The following is a 25,595-nucleotide window of genomic DNA, read 5'->3' as shown; positions in this document are numbered from 1 at the left end:
CAGCTTATTTGCATAGGTTCCCTTTCCTTCCAAGTCCTCCTGGGGTGACACAGTATGGCCAAGACGGATGCTCCCTCAAGTGGGTTTGTGTTGGCAGCTGAAGAATGTTGAACTTGCGGAATCCACTACTTTTATAGAATCCGGTAAGCAAGCCTGCTCTTTGCCTGGGGGAAGACATTTATTCTTTTAAGGTAACCAGCTGTGGAGGGGCCCAGGTTCAAGAGTGATTGGTTTGGTGCTTGCAGTCTTCACACACTGGACAAGACATATAGGAGTGCGAGAGGCCCAAGGACTGTCTCTCCAGTAGTAACCACTACATCAAGAGATGCATTTTCATCACTAAAATACTTCTTATGCTTCCTTGCCTCTAGCCCCAGGTGACCACTGATTTCTGTCGTTAGGTTTTCTTACAAACGGAATCATAAAATATGTTATTTCATGCTTGGCCTCTTTCCTTCACCCTGTTTTTGAGATTCATCCTTGTTTTTGCATATGTGAGTTATTACTTTTTATGGCTGAGTACTATTCTTTTGGGTGATATACCACAAATTGTATATGTAATCATCTATTGGTAATCATTTGGCTTGTCTCCATTTTGGGTCATTATTAATAAGGCTGCTACGAACAATCACGTAGGAGGTTTTGTGTGGACATAGGTTTTCATATAAGTGCCTACAAGTGGACTTGCTTGGTCATATTTTAACTGTATGTTTAACTTTAGAGAAACTGCTCAACTCTTTTCCATTGGGAATGTACCATCCCCACCGGCAGTTTATGAGCGTTCCGGTTGCTCCACACATTGCTGATACTTGTACTAGCGAGGCTTCACATCTGCGTGTTAGTCTTTTGAATTGTAGCCTCACTGTGGTTTTATTTCACGTTTCCCTTTTACATGTGCAATTGGCTTTTTCAACCCCGTGCCTATAAGAATGAAGAAATTATTTTATGGCAGTCATAGCTGTTCTGTGGTCATGTGTTTATTGAGCTAATCATTTTCTTAAAGCCTTCACCTGTTGTCAGAATCAGCCCAGTCCACAGTCCTTGTATTTCTCATTTCCATCCTAACTGCCAAAGCAGTCTCTCAAATTGTTTTCTTCAAGAGCTTTATTCCAGATACCTGCAGGTGATAATTATATAATGCTCTGCCGCTACACGCCATGCATCAGCGTCATGTTACCTAATGGTCGCAGGTCATGGCGGTGGCAATGGGTCGGAAACCGAAACCAGCTTCCTAGCTTTTGGGAGTCTGTGTCTTGTAACTACCCGGTACCAAATACTTTATCCGTCACACACAGCTCAGTGCAAGAACCCGCCCTACGCATCAAACCGGAACAGATTTCGTGCCAGAAATGAGGTGCGTTAGAAATTGTTGGAAAGGTGAGCGGGATGGAAGTCACTGCGGCGGCCGCACTGACGCTGCGTTGTGGCAGCTGCCGCCCTCATCCTTGACGTTGGCCACCAGACGCTGGAGTTTGGAGTTTGGCAGCCACAAACACTCACGTCTTTAATTTAACCCTACTCGCCAGAACCAGCAGCAGCAATGATATATCCTTTGCCTCGCTTTGGTCTTCCAGGTCTCACCCGGATGTATCATTGGTGGGACCTAATTTAGGAAGTGTAATTATTTAGTTTAACTTCTCATTGTACATTAGTTTCTTTTCTACGATGACAACCTGAAATTCCAGGAGCATAAAGAACAAAGGTTTATTTCGTGCTCATGTTATGTTAGTGGCTGACAATTGGCTGTGGCTATTTACATGTCATGTCATGGTGAAGAGAAGCTCTTTTCTGGGTCTTGTCTTTCTTGGCAGAGGCAAAGAGAAGAGTGGATACAAACACGCAATGGCTTTTATTGTTTCTGCTTGGCTGTAGCACATGTCACATCTGCTCATGTTCCAAATATATTAAACAATAGAATGGTTTCCTGTCTAAATGTATTGGGTGGTGGGGGCAGGTGGGACTAGGGTATGAGGCTAGAAGGCAATGGATGGAGGGAGGGAAGGAGGAAGGGAGGAAAGGAGGGATCTTGCATTGGTTGATGATACTATGCCATGATCTCAGGAGAATTATTAACCCAGCGCACCTATAGGTTCTCTTCTGGTGAACAAAAGCACCCGAGTATTTTAAATTGAACTCAGTGAAATTATTCTGATTTTTAAATTAGTGTTTCAAAAATGTGTTAAACATCGACTTTTGAATGGAAGTTATTAACTGATTTTATTAAATCCTGAATAAAGTTGCCTTTTACTTGATCGGGTTGCGTCTGTCGGTTTTTGCATTGGTTGATTGTTTTACGCTGGTGGATCAGTATCCAGGTCTTAAAACATGCACTGTGTCGGCAGCTTCCGTGGTGGTGGTTTGGCATCTTCTTGCCTTCCAGGTTAGTGGAGCGCTGCTGCAAGCATTGGTAAGATATTGAGCGATTGGCTAAGTTCTGGAATCCTATTTGGGATCTTGTCTTGCCATTTTTTTTGACGTGTATTGCACAAACTGGCCTTGATGAAGCTGTAGAGAAAGCCATTGTAATGTTTATGTAAAGCCCAGTCCGAAATCCTTAAAGAGAATGAATGCTGTTTACTTTCTCTTTAAACTGTAACTGTAAGTTGTAGACCATATGTAATCATGTTGTAAACTGTTAAGTGTTATATAAAAAATTATCGTTGATATCTTTTTGTAATATGTCGTGGCAGGGCAAACTGGCCTTTCGCTTTTTCTTCCTGCTTTTGGGGACATTTGACTATTAACCTCTGTAGAGTTGCTGAGATCTGTAATTTGTAATTGTAAGTTACTGACTAGACATCTGAATGGTGTTTCATTCAACAGATATTTATTTGTTGTCTTCTGTATGCCAATGTAATAGTTTAGTCTCTGGTGATGAATGAGACACAGTTAAGTGTAGGAGATGATGGACAGATAGTTATGATTGAAGGGTAAAGTTATGTACGTACGTGGTAGTACAGAGGAAACAACCATTATGAAAACGAATAGATGTTTGTCAGGAGAATTGAGGAAGACTCGAAGAGACTTCCTTGCAGAGGGAACAGCCTGTGCTGAAGACCTGGAGTTGAAATTATTGTTGGCACATAGGGCGTGAGGCACAGAGTGTCACAGTTAAACCTGGAAAGATAGAAAGGTCTCGAGAGTGAAGGGCGTGCATGCCATGTTAGAGGTAGGATTTTTTTATATGAGAATAGGAGCCACTGGAAGGTATTAAGGGAATCAACGTGGTAAAATTTCTCTTAATGTATTAGTTTAGATTAGAAAGGAAAGAGAATAGAGGCCTAAAGACTAGTTAGGGGTTGTAATTATAGTCTAGACGAGATGAGGCTTGAACAAAGAAAGCATTGGAAGAGAGTTTGTTTCAGATTTTGCAAATATTTGGGGACTAGAGTCTCCAGAATTTGGGAGTGAAGGAAGGAGGCTAGAGACTGAAGATTGTTGATTTGGATATCTGGGAATTGGCACTGCTTTTGACCTGGATGTGGAAGGTGTGTGGATGGTGTGTGTGTGTGTGTGTGTGTGTGTGCGCGCGCGCGCGCGCATCTCTCTCTCTCTTTAAGGTGTCTGTCTGTGGACCATTCATTCAGGTAGAAAGGTCCAGTAGGCAGTTGGTCAATTGTGAGCTTTCTCATTTCTATGCCTTAGAATATTGGAACTACTGAGACAAAAATTTAATTTCACGATTTATTTTTCCATTTTCAAAATTTAAGATGCACCAGACTCTTGGGCCTTAAAAGAAAACTTTGCTCTTATTAAAATACAGATTTGTAATTTAAAAACTCAACCTGTGAAAAGTCACATAATGAAAATCAGTGGTCCCTTTCCCTGCCCCTTTCCATTCCTGGACCTGGTACCCAGTCACTTTTAATTCATTTAGCTGTTTCTTATATTTATCTACACATTTCAGTGTGTTAATTTATCACTTTTATCTATTGACTTCCCATTAAGGTGAGGATTTAGTTATCTTGTATTTCTATATACCTTGCCTTTTCAGTCTTCTTAATATTACAGTTTTTGGTTCAATCAGTAAAAACTATATTACTGTCATGACTGCGTAAACGTTCACTCAAGGGCTAGGCGTGAACTCAGATTACATTTTCTTTTACATAGAAAGAACTTTGTTATTAGTTGCCTTGTTTATACTTGCATAAGTTTTGTTAAACTTATTCTTAAAAACTTTTCAACAGCTTCATCAGATTCACCAGATGCCTGTCACTGGTGTTATTGAAACTCTCAATTAATCCGCATTTCCTTTTGCCTGTTTGTGGCTCTGTTAGTCTCCTATCCCTGTTCATTCCTATTTATGCTCTGCTGCACAGTTGATGTCTTTCTTTATTTATATTGGTGTGTTCTGTGTGTGTGTGTGTGTGTGTGTGTAGAACATACCTTGTAGTAGCCTTCTGGCAAAATGTGTGGGTGATAGTTTCAGGTCTTGCGTATTTGAAAATGCTGCATTCACACTTGCTTGACAGTTTGGATATAGAATTCTTAACTGAAAAATTTTCTTCCTTGGAATTTTTAAAGTGTTGCTTGATTGACTTTAATCTTGCAGTGTTAGAATGGAGAATTCAGGCGCCGTTTTCTTGTTCTTTTATATGTGACCTTTTTTCCCTTGAGAACATTTCCGGGCTATTATATTAATGTGCCAATATTTTTCTTCCTTTACGTTTTCTCTCTTTTCCATTTTCTCTGGAATTATTGCTAGTCAAATGTTGAATTTTCTATTTTGATTCTCCAAGTCATTTAACTAGTTTTTGCTCTATTCTGGGAGAGTTCCTTGATGTTTTCTTTCTTCTGTTGGATTTTTAACAATGGCCGATTTTTAATTTTAAGAGCATTTTGGATTGCTTCATTTTCATAGCAGTGTTTTTAATTTTTATCTTACCTTTCTGTAGATAATAATTACAGAGTTTTTTTTTAAGTTTTCTTCTTTTCTCTTAAGTATCTTTGTTTTTATCTTTTCCATTTTTATTTGTTTTGATCTCTCCTGTCTGAGACTTTGCAAATCTTGCTGATCCTTAGCGCTGTCTTCATATTCAAAAGTGAAAAGGGCTAATTGGTAGTTGTGTGTTTGCAGGGGGCCTTTCTAAGTAAGTGTGTTGGGCCTCTCTTCAGGCTAATTGGATGCAGAGCTGCTATTTGTTGAGGAACTGCCAGATATTAGTAGGGACTGCTCAGTTTCCCCAGGGGGAAGGATCTTCCATTCTGGAAGAATGACTGGAGGGCAGGAAGGGTGGTGGAATTAAAGAGAAGGAGCAGGGTTAGATGTTTTGAGTATTTCTGACGTTGAGATGTTGACTGTTGACTTTTATTTAAAATCTGCCAGCCCTGCGCTTTAGACACACACATGCACCACCCCCCCCCCCCCGCACATCTACTGTGTATCTGTGTCACGAAGTCCTAAGCTTTTATCTTTCAGTTTCTGTGCAGAATAACACTTCTCTTTTTTACTGTTTAGTCTACAGACTCGCAACCAATCTTCACCTCTCACTCAGCCAACTCTCTCTGCCTCTAACCCACATTTGTTGTATCCTGTCCTCTATCCTCAACTTCTCAGGATCCTCAGCACACCCTGCCTTATGCTGCCCCTTCACAGTTAAACTTCCCTGGGTCTTAATGCCATGGAAAGATGAACTCATTTAAACCTTGCAGGAAGTCACAGAATTTCAAAACCGTGGCAGACCTGCAGTTAGTTAGCGTGGTTACACCTATGGAATCTCAATTGAGCAGCTGCTTTCTATTTGAATATTGTGAAATTTTGGATTAGTTGGAGCCACATTGGAGATCATGATAGCTGTTGACCTTTTCATATATGTATTATCATAACATGTTAAGTTTAGAAACTATGTCACAGGCTCAAGTGTGACAGTATTGTAGAATAATGTTGTGCGGTAACTATTTCTAAAGGAATGCAGATTTCATTATTGCCAGTAGGACACTGCAGCTAGTTGTCAGAGTTTTAAAATAGTGTGAAGGAAGTTTCTACTATTCTGTTCCATTTCCTCAAATTGAGAAATGTATGGATTTCTAAGCAGTGAAACCACAGTGAGATTTATTTCCTATACCAGTTTTTTGACGTTTGGGTAAAGACACATGTTATTTGAAGCAAGGCATAAAGGGAAATTATAGTTTCATATAGTTAGTATGTTGCAAGCCTTATCTGAACCCAAATGTTTTCTTTTTGGGGCTTTAGAATAGGATGGGGTCGGAAGCACAGAACCCTGAATGAATGTGTTAATGAGGACTTCAGAATAAGGCAGCAGTGTTAGCTAGTTATTTGTTTACATGACTGTAACTTCACGTGTACATGGATGTAACAACATTACAAAGAATGACTTCTTTGTCATCGCAATAGACCCTTTATATTGTCCATAGTGTTTAAACATAGTTTTTAAATTATGCAAAGCACAAATCCTAAAACTTAGACACTCCTAAAAGAGAGACACCTAAAGTGTGGGCTTTTTTTTTTTCCTAAAGATTTTAGCCTACTTTAGAAACAAGTGGGCTTCATTAGGACTTAGCATTGGCTACCTTCTTTGTTGGCCCATCAAAATATACCTGAGTAGGTGGTGCAGGTTTTGTTTTTTTTCCTCTAATAAGGAAAAAGATATTTAAAGTATTTGGTAACTGACTTGTTTTTCTTTTTTTAAAAACTGGACAGTTCTCTTAGGAGCCAAGTAAGAATTACTATTTCCTTTGCCAGTATCAAGTAATCTTAACTTTTGAGAGGAATAAACAACTGAGATTTTTTTTTTAAATGAAGATTAAAACCCCATTTATTTGTCATACTACACTACCTGTTCTGATTCTGATCCTCCTCTTCTACTCTATTTTCTTTATTCTCAAAGACACGCTCTTAAAAATACCCCCTCTGTTGGCTTTGTTCTTGGTCTTCAGCTTCTCTCTGTCCATGACTCAAAAGATTTCCATCAGCCTGTGCTAGAGGGAGCGGAACATTCTACCAGGTGATAATGTTTTGGACCACACAGATTTGCTAGATCGTTATTGGTAGAAGGGCAGACTGTGGCAACGAGAAATCGTTATTTTTCTCTTAGATCACATATGCTAGCCAGTTAAATAGAAAACCCGGAGGTTTTTTTCCCTAGTACCCCAGATTATCTAGTTGTAATTAATTATAGTTAATCTAGAAAGTCATTATGTTTAAGACATAATTGAGCCTGTTAAATTTGGCTTAATCATTTAGTTCATAATTGCCATTATTATAGTCTTCAGGAGTCAATGCTAAACGAAGGTAGCTTTTTTGGTGGGGAGAAGGGATTTGGAAGAGTAGACTTCTGATAGCCTTTGACGTGAAAACCGTTCTTAGCTGTCCTTTAAACATTTTTTCTTTGCTGCATTTACACCTTTATTTGACTCTCCAGTTCATGTTATTCAGAACAGACAGACTTGTGCCAGCAGTCAGGACCAGGGATGCCTGTGGCTCCTGGCGGTCCTGCGCTGCTGCAGTGGTAGCTTTAGGCGGTGGTGCTCAAGCGTTAGAAGGTTGGTAGATGATGCCGATGCTCTCCGGGTATCACACTCTGAGAACCACCGAAATAAGGTAATGACCAGTCTTTGCAGTAGAGCAGGTATGAATTAATAATGTATGCTACTATTTCTGACTATACCCTCCCCTTAGAAACAACGACAAAATGACAAAAGGAATAGCTAATAGTTCTTACCTGGTTTGCTCAAATATGATTTAAGCTTTAATTCCAAAACAACTAATAAGTAGTACGCCTCGAACTGTTTTTATATTAAACATTTATTTAGACTTCCTTTAAATTAATTTGCTTCACATGTTATTGAATACCTACCACGTACTAGGCACTATTTGGAGTTGGGGCTGTAGCAGTGAACTCTTCCTCCATGGGACTTATGTCCAGGTTGAGGGAGATTGATAATAAATTTGTCAAGTTTAGATAAGTTACTTGGATAAAGAGTTGAATTTATTAATTACTGCTTGGTATTAATTACATATCTCTAATAGCTTCTTAGTTATTAGCAACCTGATAATATTTCCTGAACCTTAGATCCCAGCCCTTTCATGTATTTTAGACTTTGTATCAGTTTATTTTGGTAATGGTCAATTAAACTACTTTTTCAGTAGGATTTAGGCTGCACGAGGTTGTTTTACAAAAACGTGGTTCTAGGTTTAATCCTTGTGGCATGATATTGAGGCTAACATGAGGGTTTTAAAAGTTTTTGAATTTGAATGACATATGTGTTCTACTCTTGTTATTCTTAGACCAGGCCTGCTTTGCACATTTATGTTATTGGCCTGGACCTTTGTAGGCATTTGAGTTTATAATGCTTCTCTAAACAGTTTTAAAAATAGTGTATTAGTTTATACTGGAAAATCTAACCTAGATAAAATTAAGTAATTTAATGGTAATTTCATTTTTATTTAGGTTCTATGCTTTACATATCTTTTGGTCAATCTGAACTTTTCTGTGGGCAAAATTGAAAGCAGTCGATTGCATTTTCCTAACAGGAGGATCTGGTTTTAAAGTTTAAGACTACATGCACACATACATACTCTTTGGGGCTGTTTGTGTCAAACGTTAAAGAAACCAAACAGCTAATATATTTTGCATTTTTTTTGAATCAGGGATTGGATTGAGATTAGCAAGGAAATAACACATATCTTAAAGATTCCTGGATTGTCGTTTTCAGTATCGACCGCAGATTGTCATGGAAACCTTCCTGGTCATTGGCTAAGAGCAGGTACCAACTAGTGCTCACTCTTCACACTGCTCCTGCCTGCAGATGCTTGTCTGTGCTCAGCTGTGCTTTTGCTGGTGTGGTGACTGCTGGCTGCTCCTGAGAAAGTCATGTTAGCTACTTTCTTAGTTCACTCAGGCTAGTATAACAATAGAATAGAGTGGGTAGCTGATTTTTTCCTCAGAGTTCTGAAGGCTGGGAAGTCCAAAGTCAAGGTGCCTGCAGATTTGCAGTCTGTCATTGGTCTGGTTTCCTGGCCAAATTTTGCTGGGTCCTCAGTGGTGGAAGGGGGAGGGGAGGGAAGAGAGAGGTCTCAGGGGTTATTGATCCCACTTGTGAGGGCTCCACCGCATAGGCCCCATCTCCTGACATAATCACATAGGGGGGTGAGGATTTCAGCATAAATAAATCTTGGGGGGGAGGGGTTGGTCACAAACATTCAGTCCATAACAGCCCAGATATGAGGTCAACTGAATTGGCTTCCTATTTATATGTCAAGCAAAATATATGTAGAATTATATAGAGTAGAAATAGATAAAGCTTTTGGGGGGGGGGTGCAGAAACAGGCTTTAAGATTTTCTACTGTGACTCATGCCTATTTCATTTTGGTTTTAAAATCTCTTTTCAAAGATGTTTAAAAGCAGCATTTTATTTTATTTTTATTTTTTTTGTCTTTTTTTTTTTAATTAATTAATTTGTTTAAAGCAGAGCATTTTAAAAAGTGCCATCTGAAAGACACCCGAGAGGCCTGAGCAGTCAGTTTCCATAGCAGGACTTCATGCCATACTCGCACCTGCCAGACTTCACATTTTAGTCTTTTTCCTACTTCATATCTTCGACTTGGTGGTTTGTTAAAGAGTCAAGTAGAGTGTCCCCACCTGCAGTCATAGGTGTAGCTCCTTGAACTCAGCAGTTGAGGAGCCCGTGGGATTGGTTTGTTACTTCTTGGCTTTCGGAGACTCGGAGTTTTCTTTGTGAGCATGTCATTTACTTTAAGCCTTAACTTTCAGTGTAGAGCAGGTGTTAGGACATGGTGGAGGCGATACGCGCGGGTGGGGGATTCGGTAACCTAGAAGCACATAGTGGGGAAATGATTTCTTTTTTAGTTTTTTTTTTTCCAATTTTCTTTCAATCTTCTGAGAGCTGAAAGGTAGTGTTTTGGAGGTAGTGTGTAATAACTTCTCAGCTTCTGCCAATCTCCCTTTTTTCACAGGGAAAGCAAAGTGCAGTCTCAGAACCTTCAGCGGGCAGTGGGGTCTACCTAGGACTTAATAACATTGTACTTATTTCTATATTGCCTTCTGTTTAATGGCAAATGGCACTGCTTTTCTCTTTTTGATAGATCCTTTTATTTTAAGTGCAAGTAGTTTTAAGTGCAGAGGGGTGATTCTGCGAAGCACCTGTCAGGGAGTAGAGGTATGAGACGGGGGGACGGTAAGGAGGCCAGGGAAGAAGCCAGCCGTGTGGGCAGCTGGAGCCGAGTCCCAGTGGAGGGCTCTGGGAGTCTGTGTCGCACGCGGGCCTCGCTGGGAGTAAAGGGGATGCTGGCTCTTTACCTCGAGTTCTCATTAGCCATTGCTTGAAGGCGGCTCCGGAGCTGTCATCTCCACAACTTCCACCTTGTCTCTCCTTCAGTCAGAGCAACCCCGGCAGCCAGAGAACACAGAGGCAAATAATGGTAGGTGTCGACAGTGGCCTTTGTGGACAAAGTAGGTGTGTGGGACACCCACAGTTTCTGCCACTTCCTCCTCCTCTTAGTAAACAGCAGCCTCATCCTTTGGTGCTCAGGCCAGAAACATTGCCGTCATCCTTGTCTGGTCTGTCACATCTCACGTCCAGACCAGCAGCAGGTTTCATTGGTTCTTCTCATTGCCTTTCCTGCCACCACCTGGTCCAGCCCCTCGTCCACATAGCCTCTAAACGCTGTTTACTCCTAACGCAGCCCCCGGAGTGATCCGTAGAAAACCTAAGTCAGATCAGGTCTCCATTCTGCCCCAAACCCTCCAACGCCCCTTCTTACTCAGAGTAAAGCCAGAGTCTTCACAGTGGCCCATAAAACTACATGATTTGGCCTCTTTCTACCTTTCGTGTGTGTGTGTGTGCGCGCGCGCATGCACATTAGCTGGCCCATGTACAATTCTTTTTGTTTTTAGCCTTTTATGTAGTCAGAATATTTCTTTTCTTCCCCATTTCCTTCAGTGAAGGTTTTGTGCTTCATTCGTAAATGAGATTCGTCACAGTTTGTATTCCATCTTTACCACTCACTGCTCCCTGGTTTATTATATTATGTTTCGAATTTCCGCACAGTAACTTTAGTGGTGTACACCTCTTGATTTTGACAAATGCATGGAGTGATGTATCTATACAAAACAGTCCATTGTCCTGAAAATTTCCCCATGCTGTTCCTTTGTAGACAGTCCTCCTGACCTTCCAGCCCCGGGCAACTATGATCTGTTTTCCTCGCTGTAGTTTTGCCTTTATTAGTGTCATATAAGTGAGAATTCTACAACATGGAGCCTTTTAGGTCTGATTCTTTTACTTAGCACAGTATGTATAGATTATTCCATGTCATGTAAACCAATAGTTCATTTGTCAATTGTCCTTTAAAATAAATTTACTTAAGCAAAAAAAAAAAAGATTTAAAGAAAATATTGAACAAAATGTTTTAAGTTGTGCATAGATAGATATGAGAAACATCTTGACTTGAATGACTGTGATTTGGAAATTATAACGTGATAGGAAGATGCTGGGGAAAGGCTTTCTTTTACCTGGTGTCTCTGCCGGCAATAAACCATGAACTTTTGGGGAAGTCAACCCTCTGCCCCCTCAGTATTAGAGGTATTAGTTCCAGTCTCTTGACAAAGTGGTGCTCAGGCGCTTTGGTTAGCCCTTTTTAACATTAGTGTCATTTCATTGTTGTCATACAGTGTCAACAGCTGTCACCCTTGGATTTCAATGTTGTTAGAACTGGCCGTTTTAAATACATTATTAAACCTGTGGTGACAGAATAAGCCAGTTAGTAGGGAAGCCTTCAGTGCAGGGCTCCAGTTCATGGCTGTTTTTTTCTGTCGGGCTCATCCAAGATGGAGGACGGCAAGAGCCTCGGGCAGAGGTGCAGTAATGTCCACAAGGTGCCATAAATCTCTGTGGGTTCCTAGCAACCTCTTATGTTGCTGTAGTATTTGGACTTTATTGCCTATAGTCATGCTTGGGTAGATTTTCCCAGGGGTGTCCATAAATATTGATTGCTGGGGTTCACAGTTTCCCAGAACTTTATTGCGGTTCACAGGTGGGCCATCTCGTCACATCATCGACAATGTGTATTTGAAGGTCAGTGCATGTTTGAGAAGTTCCACTGATGACAGAAGCTCACAGGGACCAGGAAGGGAAACCAATAATATTTGCTCATTTGTTGTTGTTTTTAAAGATGAACAGATTCATAGTAATTCCTTTTAAAGTCATAATTAATAGCTGCTTAAAATCCCTAACCAGGTTACTTTTTGTTTTCACTGGGAAGGGGGCTAGTAGTAATCGAGTCATGTTTAGGTGATAGAATATCAGTGTGAAATCAGAAAGCAGTTTGAGGGTGCAGAATTGCTAGTTTGTGTTCACATGTGGCACATAGTAATATTTATTTTGCTTTTTACTTTTAGTAATGAATGTTATAACTATTGAAGATTATAAGAGCACATACTGGCCAAAATTGGATGGTGCCATAGATCAGCTTTTAACCCAGAGTCCTGGTGACTATATCCCCATATCCTATGAACAGATATACAGGTAAGTCAAGATTTAATTTACCCGGGTTTGAGATGGTATATGGAGGTTCGTGGCAACCGGAATTATGATGTTATGTGTGCATATAATATATAATACATAAGAAGAGGCGCTGTAAGTTATATGTTACACCCTTGTGGATTAGAGGTTTGATTTATACTTTTTGCTTCAAAATTGGTTTTCAAATCAAGATAGCGTTAACACCAGTCCATTAGGCTTTCTCCCACTTCAGCCTGCCACCCCTGCCATGCGTAATGCAGGAACTGTGGAGGTCAGCAAAAAGGAAAAATGTGTTTTTAGTCTCACAGGGAGATCCTGGCTTGATCTGTCCATGTTTATGGACACACAGTTCTAACTCTCTTTGGTTATTTTGTTTCCCACCTCCTGGTAAATAGAAGCATCAAATTAGTGAGGAGCTGGGGTAGGACGTGAGATCAGCCTGGTCGCAGGAGGAAGAAGTGACAATTGTGTTGTTCCACACAAGTGATGCACGAAGTGTTTGCATTGTAAATGTTTTTGTGAGTTAGGAACTTTCTGCTCATTATCACTCTTGTTTTGACATTCAATAAAACAAGAGAGATGCTGGTTTGTAAATAGTTATCTTCAGACTCTCAGATATTAGATTATCTGGTACTGATCAAATGTGTAATAGAGTATTCAAAAAGATTATTTGTAACTGGTGGTAATACCTCGTCCATCTGAACACTGATTGGGGCAGGGTAAATTTTTATTTAAACGTTGTGATTGGTCACTAATTTTAGGCCTGAATTACTTATTTGACCAGTGGCCGTATATCCAAAGTATGTTTTAACCTGAATACTTTATCATTAACTTTTAGTTTTCCTGTTTTTTTTTGTTTTTCTTTCCCTCCACAGTTGTGTGTATAAATGTGTATGCCAGCAGCACTCGGAACAGATGTATAGTGATCTGATTAAAAAGATAACTAATCACTTAGAGAGAGTCTCAAAGGAGCTGCAGGTAAAGAACTGATCATATTGATTTTTGCTTCCTTGGGGTTTTCCGACTGGTAGGAATTAATTAGCCTGTGTTATATACATTCAGAGCCTTGTTAATTTGATTGTGATGTCAATTTATAAATGTTTTCTAGATGGATATAATCTATTCCAAATCATCCTATCTTTGGAATAGATTATTTAAAATTTTGACATAAATTGTGGAATTTTTTATATTGAATATATTTCAGACTTTAACTGATTCCATGTATTACCTTGTCAACATTTCTTTTGTTTGAAGTCTTAACTTCAGTATTTGGTGGCATTTGCAATATATACATGTATATTTTAATTTTTCCCAGAACTTTAAAAAAATTATCTTTGAAGAGTGGTTTGCCAGCCAGTTCCTAAAATTTGCTAATATAACAACTGAAGTGAGCATTTTGTTGTTAAATTCTCAAAAGATGAACATCATCCCAGCTGTAAAATCTGGGGCAAGTTGCAGAAAATATTCTGTTTAAGGAAACACTTGACCTCTTGATCCCCACCCATCCCTCTCAGCCTCAGTAAAGTTTCCTGGGCTTGAAGGGCAGGTACTACCTCTATGCTGGGGCCAGATCATATTTGAGTTTTGGTGTAGAAGTCTCATGATGTATAGAAAAGTTCACTTGGCAGCAGATTACCAGGGCTCACCCATAGCTGGGACGTGCTTCAGTAACTCCGAGACACCCACAGTTCCTAGGAAGTGTTAGAGCTTGGATATTGTCCCTCACTTACCTGTGGTCTGAGGTATCTTAGTCTTGTTTACCCCAAACTGTTGTTGCATTAAGTAGAATTTTAAAAAATTTATAGCCAGAGCTATATTTATCATAGCCAAATATACACTTTTTTGTTGTGATGTAAAATGTTTTCTTCATTTTGCCACTAAATGCAACATTTTTACTCATTTAGCAAATATATTTAGTGCCTAGGCATCATATCCAAATCGTAGATGAAATCCAAGACCTGTCTGTACTCTATAGCTTTGAATGATTTGCTTACGAATTCTGGGCACTGCCCTCTTCCTGAGTCCCCACATCCCATGTTTGGCAAGTTGGACTCACTTCCATTTTCTCTCTTGGCTCCTGTTGTCTTCTGTTCACTCACTACTACTCAGTTCAGGTCACCATCATCTTGTGTTTTACTGAAATGCTCTAGACCTAACAACTCTAAATTATTCTTGTATTTCAGGCAGAGTGACCGTAAAGCGCAATCTAATTAGCTTATATTCCTCTTAGAGTAAAGTCTGAACTTCTTAATATGATTTAAGGATTCTCTATTATCTGACTCTTGCCTGTTTCTGCAGCCTGATATCTTCCCTCTCTGCTCCTGTGTATTGAACTTATTCCTTATTTCATTTTGTGTACTCTCTCACCTCTTGGCTTTTGTTGACTGCCCCGAACACTCTCCCTTCTCCTCTGCCTTCTTTTATCTTTGGTCAGTGCGAACTTAACATTTAGGCTGCAGCTTAGACATCATTCGTTTTGGGAAACCTTCTCTGATACCTTGTTTCTCCAAGTCTGGGTTTGGGGGCCCCTCATCTGTGCTTCTGTAACAGGTAGTACATTATTGTGGTTCATTATGTATTATGATTTCTCGTTTGGCTCTTCCCCTTCCTCGTACCCCTCCCCCCATGTGGTGTTATGAGAGGGCAGAGGAACATGTCTGTCTTCTTCATTGCATTGTCAGTACCAGCATCATTCATACATACATACATACATACATACATACATACATATATGAGGCATTAAATACTTGTTGAATGAAATGTACATAGAATAATGTTCACGACTAAAAATATTTACTGTTTGTTGAATAGTGAAAGTTTTTCTAGAAGAAATCTGAATTTGATCATGTTTTTTAACCTGACTTCTAGGTGGTTTGGGGGGTGTAGAGAGTATCAAAGTTTTCATTAGATCAGCAAAGAACTCTGACCTCAAAAAAGGATTGTTTTATTAACAGTTTTGCTGTTTTGAAATAATACTAAATATTTTTCTAAAACAGAAAGCGAACCATTTTAGTTCAAATTATAAGACCAAAATATGTCACTTGTCTTACTTACAAAAATTTATATGCATTAGGCACTTGTGCTCTACCTTCACATGGGGACCGTTGGTTTAACCAACAGAATTATGATTTGTTAAATCGTCATCTTGTAGTTTCTCCTTGAGTGGGTGTTTCTTGAATCTAATTTTGTACGTACTGTAAGACCTCTCTTCATTCTCGCAGGCCGTTGCAGTCGTCTCTCATTATCTGCGGTTTCACCTCTGTGGTTTCAGTTACCGTAGCCAATAAGGGACTGAAACTATTAAATGGAAAATTCCAGAAATAATTTATAAGTTTTAAATGATGCACTGTTCTGAGTAGCATGATAAATCTCATGCTGTCCTGCTGTGTCGTTTCTGGGATGTGAATCATCCCTTTGTCTGTCATATCCATTTGGATGATCATATCTGCTTGTCAGGGTTCATAGAGCTTGTGTTCAAGTAACCTTTATTTCAATAATGGCCCCGAAGTGCAAGAGTAGCGATGTCGGCGATTCAGACACGCCAAAGAGAAGCTGTAAAGTGCTTTCTTTAAGTGAAAAGGTGAAATTTCTCAACTTAAGAAAAAAAATTATGTGTTGCAGTTGCTAAGATCTTCAGTAAGAACAAATCTGTCTGTGAACTTGCCTAATTTATAAGTTAAACTTTATCACAGGAAGAAATAGTATATATAGGGTTTGGTACTATTTCCTGTTTCAGTTGTCCACTGGGGGGGTCTTGGAACATATCCCCCATGGATAAAGGGCGGGTGGGAGGGACTACTATATTATGAAATTTAAAGTTAGAGGCCACTATAGTATTGTGTTATCAAACTCAGTCTAATTGGTGGTTTCGGAAGGCCACTTGGCTAGATTTTTTGCCGTGAGTTTGCCTAACCAGTGATCAGCAGTGTGAAGGTAACCCGCTTCTTTCCCAGGCTGGCCTGCACGGGGGCCGATACTTAGCAGTCGCTGAGGTCCAGAGAGTAAGTTGCTGAGGTTTTGGAGAGCGATCCCTGTCACTGTGTGTAGATCTCTGTCATTCTTCATCATTGTCACTCTTTAGAGTTCATTGTACCTTATTTTATTGATATAACTTAATTTATTTAAGGACTTTTTGCTCGATGACTATTTAGATTGCTTCCAGTCTTTGGCTGTTACTGACAGTGCTGTAGTGAATAACCAGTCTTATAAATAATGTCATTTACTGTGTCCATACTGCAGTTCACAGGAGTTGCACCAAAGTTATGCCCCCACCAGTTACATATGTATCAGAGTGCTTGTTTTCCTTCCCCTTTACCAGTACAGGATATTATGAAACTAAATAATTTTGGCGTTATATTAACATAAATTATGAAAAAATTAAAACATGGGTAAGGGTGATGATCGATAAATGTAAAGTGAACATGGTGTGCAACCAGAGAATTTTGTTTATTTTTAGAATCAACAGGTGTCTTACTTAGAGTTCAGTAATACGGCCTATAGAAAAACCTTACTTCAAAATGATCTCCCTTGTACAATTATAAAGTCCAGCTGTTATTAAGTAGGGTGGAGTAGTTAAAAACATGGAGACCTGGGCTCCTGCTCAACTCTGCCTCTCAGCAACTGTGTGTGCCTCCTGATTAAACATGATAACACATCTTTTAAATTTCTTCATCATGAAAGGAAGTGATTTTACCGTAATATCTAGTTCCTTTAAGTTAAGTTCTGAGATATTTTTCTTCCGCTTCCTGCTTGGTGAATGCTTCTTCGTCCTTTCTTCAGACTTAAGCTCAAGTGTGTCCACCTATGTGAAGTTTTCGTGGAACCCTGGCATTTTCCTCAAAACAAAACAAAACAGGCCATTAGAATTTTTTCTCTGTACTCATAGCGTCTTGGCAGTAACAGCTCTATTAGAGCAGTGATTGTGTTATATTGTTTCTGTTTCTGTGTCTGGCCACCTCACAGGTCCTTCTTGGAAGGCAGGGACTTTGTCTTGTTTATCTTTTTCTCCTTAGTGCCTGGCACAGGTACAACTCAGCAAATGCTTGTTGAGTGAATGCTCAGCAACTACATTTGACCTATTTGAGTGGAAAGAGTAGCATCGTTAGTCTCCTGTGACCACTGACTAATCTTTATGTTCCGTGGATACTTAGACTTTTTATTTATTCAGTGTTCAACTAATTGAGCTTGTTAATTTATTCAGCGTTACAAGTATGTGCCATAATCTTGGTATAATCTCTGTTTTATAGAAGCCTTAAGGCAGTTTTCATGCAGGACAGAACAAGAGCATGTATGTTAGGCCTCTTGATCCAGAAACATTTTATATGGGTGGAGCGTTGTGTTTGCACATTTTAGTAATGAAGTCTTGTTATTATTACAAACTAAAACAAGAGTGTGGAATGAGTTACATTTGGCAGATAATCCAGGACCTGTGCACTATAGCTTTATATTTATGTTTATATTTATGTTTAGCGTCGGGGTTGATTAATCAGTGAGTTGGACCTCCAGGGCGTCAGCCTCTATCTGCCAAGAGCATCTTAAAATAGCTGCTGGTTCATCTATTATATATGTCAGAATGAATTACTTATTTCTATTAAAAGGCATATCTTGTTGGGGGGACTGAAGAGTATATGAAATAATGTTCTACATTCCCCAGTTATTGACTTAAAAACTGGAGAATGCATTTTTAGGATTTTAAAAGAATATTTAAATTTGTTAAACGTTTTTATATAACAGCATAATCTAACTTGCTGCCTCTTTAAAAAAAACATTTCTTTCATTTTGTAAATAATTTCTACTTATGTCAGTAACTTAAACTTTTTGTTGTTACTAAATTTACATAGTATTCTGCTTCCTATTACATTTTACTGCATATCTGTACTTTTTTTAACCTACTACTATGTTGAACTGTGACAGTATATTTTGCCTCATTTTCTTTAAACCACACTCCCTCCTTGTGCTTAACTCCTTTCTTCTTTAAATGTGATAATGAAATTCTCCAAGGCCTCAAAATGTGAATTTCCAATTCTGATTTTTTGCTATACCAAAGAGTGGAAATAGATGACTATAGAGACAAAATTGGTTCACTAAGTTTAGTGTGTGATAGTCTGGTTAGTTTTGGAAAATTCTCTTGAACATTTTAGCAGTCTCTCTGCTTTTGGTGAGGGCTCAGACCAGGATTTCCAAGTGTCTATTGAACCTTTTACCTTGGATTTCTCCTTAGGGACACCTCGTGTGCATGTCTAAATCTAAATTCCTCTTCACCTAAACCACTTTCACTCTCAGACTTAAAATTTCACATTTACCTTTGACTTCCTTTTTCTTCTTGACCTCTTGTTTCCAGGCAATAGTTAAGCCTGATAGAATACCGCGCTCTCCTTTGTTGCGGTCCCTTCTCATTCCCGTGTCATTACTGGTTCATGCCTCCACCAGTGCAGTCTTCTCTTGCCTGGTTGGCCTTTCTGTAGTCTGTTCTTTAGATACATATTTTTCTAAAAACACTAATTTGATGGGCATAATTTCTTGTTCAGAAACCTTAAAGACTCCCTGTTGCCTTCTCAATTAATCACAGTCGATTTATTGGTCAGAATAAAAAACCGGTTGATCGGCCACAGTTCCTAGTGGGAAACCTGACGAAGCTAGTGCTTTCCTCCCCAAGGTGTTCTATTAGGTGCAGTAGTAGATATATCGCTGATAAGACTAGATAATTCGGACCAGCCTTCCTACTGAGAACAATTTAAAAATGGACAAGGGAGCTAATAAAGTAAAGAATTATAGGACCAAGGTCTGGGAGAAGGAGGAGACCCAGAGAGGGGAGACTAGTATTTAATCCATTTCTCTACTGTGGGCACGTATTTATTCTGGAAGAGGAGGCTAATAGATTGAGAAATTTAATAGAGCTTTGATAGACTTATTAGGGATAGGGTTCCCCAAACCTGAAGGATCACCTCCCAGACCAGTTTGTTGTAGCCGGCGCCTGATTTCTGACTGGATTAAGATGGTCCAGATTTCCCAGCGCCTCTCTGTGCTTACTAGAAAGATTACATTATTCTAGGCATCAGATAGTTTCCATGATTTTTCATAAACAGTGTCTGGCACTCAGAGGTATGAGTCACACTAGATGAGGTGCTCATAAAACCAAGAGAAATGGTGAAACACATTTTGAGACAAGAACTGAGAGAATCTATTGTTAGTTGTCTCTTTAAAGAAATAATGAAGAGTGTTCTTCAGATAGGAAGAAAATGTTCCTAGATGAAAACTTGGAGAATTGGATAGAAATGAAGAAGAGCAGAGAAGATAAATATGTAGATATAGAATAATAATGACAATAGCTTATTGGGCATAAATCAATATAATTAAAACACATGACAATTGCATGTAAGGTGAAAGGGAGTAAATGGATTAAAAATGTTCTAAGGCCCTCGCATTATCAAGGGAGAGGTAAAAGTCCTAATTTATTTTAGACTATGAGATAAAGATGCAATCTGTAATCTTATGGTAACCACTAAAAGAATAGTAAAAGAAAGTGAAATTAACAGGACAATAGAGAAAATGGAATAATTTAAATATAATCGAAGTCCAGAAAGGATAGAAAAAAGTACAGAGAACACATGGGACAAATAGAAAGTAAATAGTAAGATAATTTAAACTTCAGTGTGTGAGTTATTATATGAAATGTTAAAAGGCTTAAATGCATTTAAAAAGTAAACAGTTACCAGACCGAATGAAGTTCTGTAACCTTACTAAATGCTGCTAACAAGAGGTACATCTAAAATATAAGGAGACAGGAAGATTGCAAGTAAATGATGAGAAAGATATGCAAACAGCCTGAAAGAAAGATGAGATAGCTGTATTGATTGCTATCATAAAAAGTAGGTGCAGAGCAAGAGGTATTATTAGATACAAAGAGAACTTTTTATTATGACAAAAGTTTCAGTTACTAGGAAGATAATTCTAAATTTGTATGCACCTGATAACAGTCACAAAAATTAACAGACTCAAAAGGAGAAACAGGACAAATCCACAATGACAGTGAGAAATTGGCATATTAGTGGCTTTAGTATTTATCTCAGGAAATTAGGAAAAAAATAACAATTTAAACCCCCCAAAAGAATTAAGTCACAATCTCTGCTAGTAAGCAATTAGAATAAGAAATATTCAGGAAACTATACAAAGCAGAATAGTAAGGAAAGTGTCATGTTAGAAAAAGGTGAATGATCACAGCCTGACAGAGAAATAAAGAGGAAGGTGACATTAAAAATATGTCGTGAAGAATGGGTAGATGTTTGGGGAGGGAGCTTTATAAGCAAAGGCAGTTCTTTGGAGAGGTTTGGATAACAAGGAGTGGTCCTGTAAGGATAGAACGTAAGGTATGTATGTGAGGGATACTGGGAAGAAGGAGATAAGGCTGAAAAACGCAGATTGGACCCAAATTGTAGAAGCCCTTCATGCCAGGAGTTGCACCTTAGAAAGATTGATGTGGTAAGAGAATGCAAGATGGATTGGAGTGGGAAAGAATGAGGTGTAGGGAAATGGTGATTGCAGCAGGCTAGTGAATAAAAGTCCCACAGTCCCTCCCCATCTGCAATTCCAAAATCAAAGAAAGCTTTGAAAATGATATTGTTTTTCCCCATGAATTTGTTGCCATAACTCAAAAGTCGATCTAAACTTACATGAGGAACTTCATGGGAGCATTTATATATTTTCTCACAGAAATATCAGTGTATTGATATTCCCAACCTCTATGTTTTTTGTTTTTTGTTTTTTTAAACATAATGTATGGTGTATATACCATAATACCTTCTAAATCTGAAAGGTTTTGACTTACGGCACACGTCTGGCTCCAGGAATCTTGGATAAGAAATCGTGGACCTGATGGTAATAAAAAAGAAGTATCTGAGATACATTGCAGAGGCCAAAGAGATAGTACAGATAAGAGAGAGAGATGGGGTGAGAGGATTCAAAGATGATTCTGATTTCTTTCAGTAGAAATGTTAGAAGTTAATGAGAGAGTGAGAGATAGGGAAGGAGAATGATAGTGTTTTTAGAATGTTCAGTTCAAAAACATTTAGTGTCTGTATGCTAGCCCATGTGCTCGATGCTTAAGAGTACAGAGCCAAGTAAGATATAAGTGTATACTGTTCAGGGAAAGATGTAATGATCATTTTAATATACTGGTATGCGCGAGTAATAGGATAGAGATATGAAATGGGTCACAAGTCAGTATTAACTCCTGCCTGCTCCCTTGTTGGTACTTGCCCGAACAATAGAAAAAGAATTCTGGGTTATATCTTGGCCCTACACCTTCCCTCAATCCATTTTGTTTATTTTTCTCGGACTTGTCTCTGTTTTCTTAACCTTTCGACTCTCTATTCGCCTAAAGAACAAAGACCATACACCTAAACAAGGATTTCAAGGTTCTTTACACTCTGAACTCAGCAAGATAGTGTAACAGTATTTTGCTTTTAAAATTTAAACGGGCTGTATCTTCTCATCTTTGTTTATTTTCTCTCTTAGTTTCTTTTGCCGCCACTACCCTTCCCTCCCTTTCCGCAGAGGGGGCATTCTACTCGTCTGCTAGGGTTTGTTCAGCTTCCAGCTGCACTATTCCTGATGGGGTTAATTAATCACTTTCTCTTCTTTGCTTCTGTGTCACTTTATTTGTATCACTACTGTGGTCCTTAGTTTAGCACTTTGGCATATATTTGGTTACCAGGCAGGATGGCACCTTTGCAATGCTGTGAGCTTCTTAAGGGCAAGCATCCTGACTTACTAGCATTGGTTTCTCTCGGCCTAGTGTAGTCTTGCACGAAGTTAAGTACTCGTTAGGTATACACGTGCCAGCCCTAGTGCTGTTGACTGGATATTCCCAGTCCGCTTTCTTCTGGATATATGGTAGGCGTGTACTTCTCTATCCCATTGAAGTTAGAAGTAACTTACTTTGGTCTGTGAATTATGAGTGAAAGTGAAGTGCGTACCCCCAAATCTGAAGCCTTTAAAATCGGCTGTGCGATTTCCTGTGTTTCCTGCCAGGTGTTCCAGATGGTGGCGGCTCCCTTAAGCTGGGTCTCCGAGAGAGTCTGACTTAGAGCAGACCCGCAAGATGGGCGTGTGACATGAGCGCAAAAGAATGGTCGCTATACGTTTTCCCGATTTTTAACATCTATGTTTTTGCTGAGATACAGTTCACATGCTCTAACATTCACCTTTTTAACCCATTTCCTGTTTAGAAAAAAAAAAGTGCAGCTCACTGCCAGCATTAAAGTGTACAACTTAGTGATCTTTAACGTAGTCATAAAGTTGTGCAGCCATCACCACTAATTTCAGAGCATCTTGGTCACCCCAGACTGAAAACTCATACTTGTGAGCGGTCACGCTCTCTTCTTTCCTCCTCTCAGCCACTGACAACCACTAATCTTTCTGTCTCTGCGGATTTGCCTACTCTTGACATTTCATAAGAATGGAATTAGACAATATGTGGCCCTTTGCGTCTGGCTTAATTAGCACAATGTTTTCAAGGTTCGTGCATGTTTATAGCATGATTAATATTTCATTCCTTTTTATGGCTGAATAACATTCCATTGTGTGGTTATACCACATCTTATTTGCCCAAGCTTTGTTATTTTAAGTCACTGAGATTTTGGGGGTTGTTTTTTGACTGACAGAGCAATTATTTGAATTGATAATATTTAGAATATCTCGTTTTGCCCCAGTACCATTTAGATAATTGAATTTGATGGATTCAAATAATACCCTTTACTCTTAAAACTGTCTTAAGTGATACTTCCACATTTTGATGATTTTTGTTGCGTTTGAATCCAGTATCCACTAGAACAGTTGTGACACATTTTCTCCCAATGTAATGTTGATAAATTCATTCTGTATGTCAGTGTACTTTATCAAATAGGAGTATATTTCCACTTTTACCAAATAAAAATATTCTGATGTTTTGACCTATTAGCTTTATAGTCAGGAACCCTAGCAAGTGTTCCTTGCAATAGTTTATCAGGGGTTTGGGACTCACACTGTACATCCCCCCCCAGGAAACAGTGTTTAAACAGAATTTGGTCCAAGGCCAGGGCAGTTACATGAAAGTGTTAGGAATAGCACCAGGGATGCTCACCTGGATTCAGGGGCCCGAGAAGGGGCGACCACCAAGGCTAGTGGAAAAGGAAGTAGTTTAAATGAGTATTTGTCAGCTATTTTAATTTAAAGGAAGTTAATGTGAACCATTACATGTGAACCATTAATTTTAATAACATTAGAGTTGTTTTGACGTCTTTTAAACTAAATACATCTTGATTGAGTTAAATATAATTTGACTCTCAAACCAATTAATAATGGAAATTAATAGAAGATAAACCATAATCAGTCATCATTACTTAACTTTGATTCGCTCTTCACGGACACCAGATTACATATAAAAGCTTTACTGCCAGACTGCCAACAAATGGAGCCATGTTCTCTTGGAATTTAAAATCAGAGCAAGGGTTGCTTTGCTATTTGCATTTTGTCCGGTGGGTGGCAGCATAACTCTGCTTGTCTTTGAAATTTGTACTTTTTGAAGGCATAATTTCTATACCTGTTGAACAACGTATGTTTAAAATAACAAACTTTCATTCCCCCAAATACTTATATTTACTCCTTGCTAGAGTGAGGAAGATTTTAGAATAAAAAAATTGCCTGTTATCCTTTCTACATAGATTTCAAGTAATATTGCCAATTGCTAAGTAACTCTTCACATGCGTATTCTACTGAATTTTTTTCTGAATAAGTTATTTGGAGATCCATATGTTAATCCAAACTAGACCTTAAAGCAATTGTTATAGTAAAGTTCTTCTTGTCTCAGGGAATTTGTGAGTGAGACACTGTAAGTTCCATTCAGACCATAATTCTCACAAGACAGTAATGTTATCCTTTAATGGCAGGGACCGTGTGTTTTTCTCCTGCGCCCTCATTGGGCTTGACATGAGCCAGACCCCAAAGAGAGATCTGGTAAAAGTACTTACTAGTTGATTAAAAGCATGTGCTTGCTTCACAGCTTAGATTACTGGTACCACCCACTTGTCAGAACAGCGTCCTGAACTCGGAAAATGGAATTTGTGATGAGCAGGAGAGTCAACTTGCTTAAATAAAGAACAGTTCCTTAAAGTTTATTATCACAGTGTACACAGTACAGTTATGAGCTGTACTCTCTTTAAAATAATCATTTTTGTTTTGAAACAGTTATGTACTTATATTAGAAAAGATACGGGAAAAATAGTTTATTTTAAAATATAAGCAAATAGGGATCACTGGTAGTTTTTGCTCAGTGTTAGGAGATAAAGTGTATAGAAAAGTGAGAAGTCATCCTAGTCCATCTGACTTTTGGATATTTTCTCTACTAAGCAATCCTTGGACCTTTTGTTAACTGCTCTATATAAGCTAGTCAGTTTAGAAATTAGGATTAGAACCTAGATTCATCTTGCGATGTGGATGAGTTAAAGGAATCCAGAATCACATGTAGTACGTCTGAAAAGGTAGATGTTAGTAGCCTTGTAATATTTATTAGATCCTTTCTTCCCATCCTTTCTTTCTCTCTATTTCATTTTAACATGAAAAAGTCATTTATTTAAGGACAACCAGAATGTTTTTGTGAACATAAAAGCACATATTCTTAAATTTTTTTCATGTTTCATTTTGATGGGATGGGGGTGGGCATAAGTGCAGGAGGAGGAATATGAATATGAAATCGTGGAACTTGTTTGTATTTTACATCTGGAGTGTCCAGTTTGGTAGCCTCTAGCCATATGTCACTATTAAAATTAAATGAAATAAAAATTCAGTTCATTAGTTTCATTAAATACATTTCAAGTGCTCAGTAGCCACACATGGCTAGTGGCCACCATATTAGACACTGAAGATATGTAAACCATTTCCATCATCATTGAAAATTCTTTTGGGCCCAAACTGACCTAGATCATAGTATTTTTAAGTCTATTGGCTAGCAAAATTATTTAAATGAATCATGCTGTTCTAAAATTAACATACATCTAATGAGAGTAACCAGATTTCCTCATCCAGTTTTCGTAGTTTCGGATAACGAGCTTTCGTTCTCC

General features: G+C 38.6%; 1 protein-coding gene across 1 annotated transcript in view; it reads left to right on the top strand.

Moving 5' to 3' along the window:
• CACUL1 (CDK2 associated cullin domain 1) overlaps positions 1 to 25,595 on the top strand; it is a 54,032-nt gene that overhangs the window by 6,093 nt on the left and 22,344 nt on the right. Inside the window, exons 2-3 of the mRNA XM_016142522.2 lie at positions 12,378 to 12,504; positions 13,377 to 13,479. Of these exons, the coding sequence (XP_015998008.2) occupies positions 12,378 to 12,504; positions 13,377 to 13,479 (230 nt within the window). The remainder of the gene's footprint in view (positions 1 to 12,377; positions 12,505 to 13,376; positions 13,480 to 25,595) is intronic.

This window comes from Rousettus aegyptiacus, unplaced genomic scaffold (genome assembly GCF_014176215.1).
Source record: "Rousettus aegyptiacus isolate mRouAeg1 unplaced genomic scaffold, mRouAeg1.p scaffold_m13_p_6, whole genome shotgun sequence".
NCBI classification, from domain to species: domain Eukaryota; kingdom Metazoa; phylum Chordata; class Mammalia; order Chiroptera; family Pteropodidae; genus Rousettus; species Rousettus aegyptiacus.
Note: the sequence above shows the minus strand (reverse complement) of the source record. Positions and strands in the feature narration are given on the sequence as shown.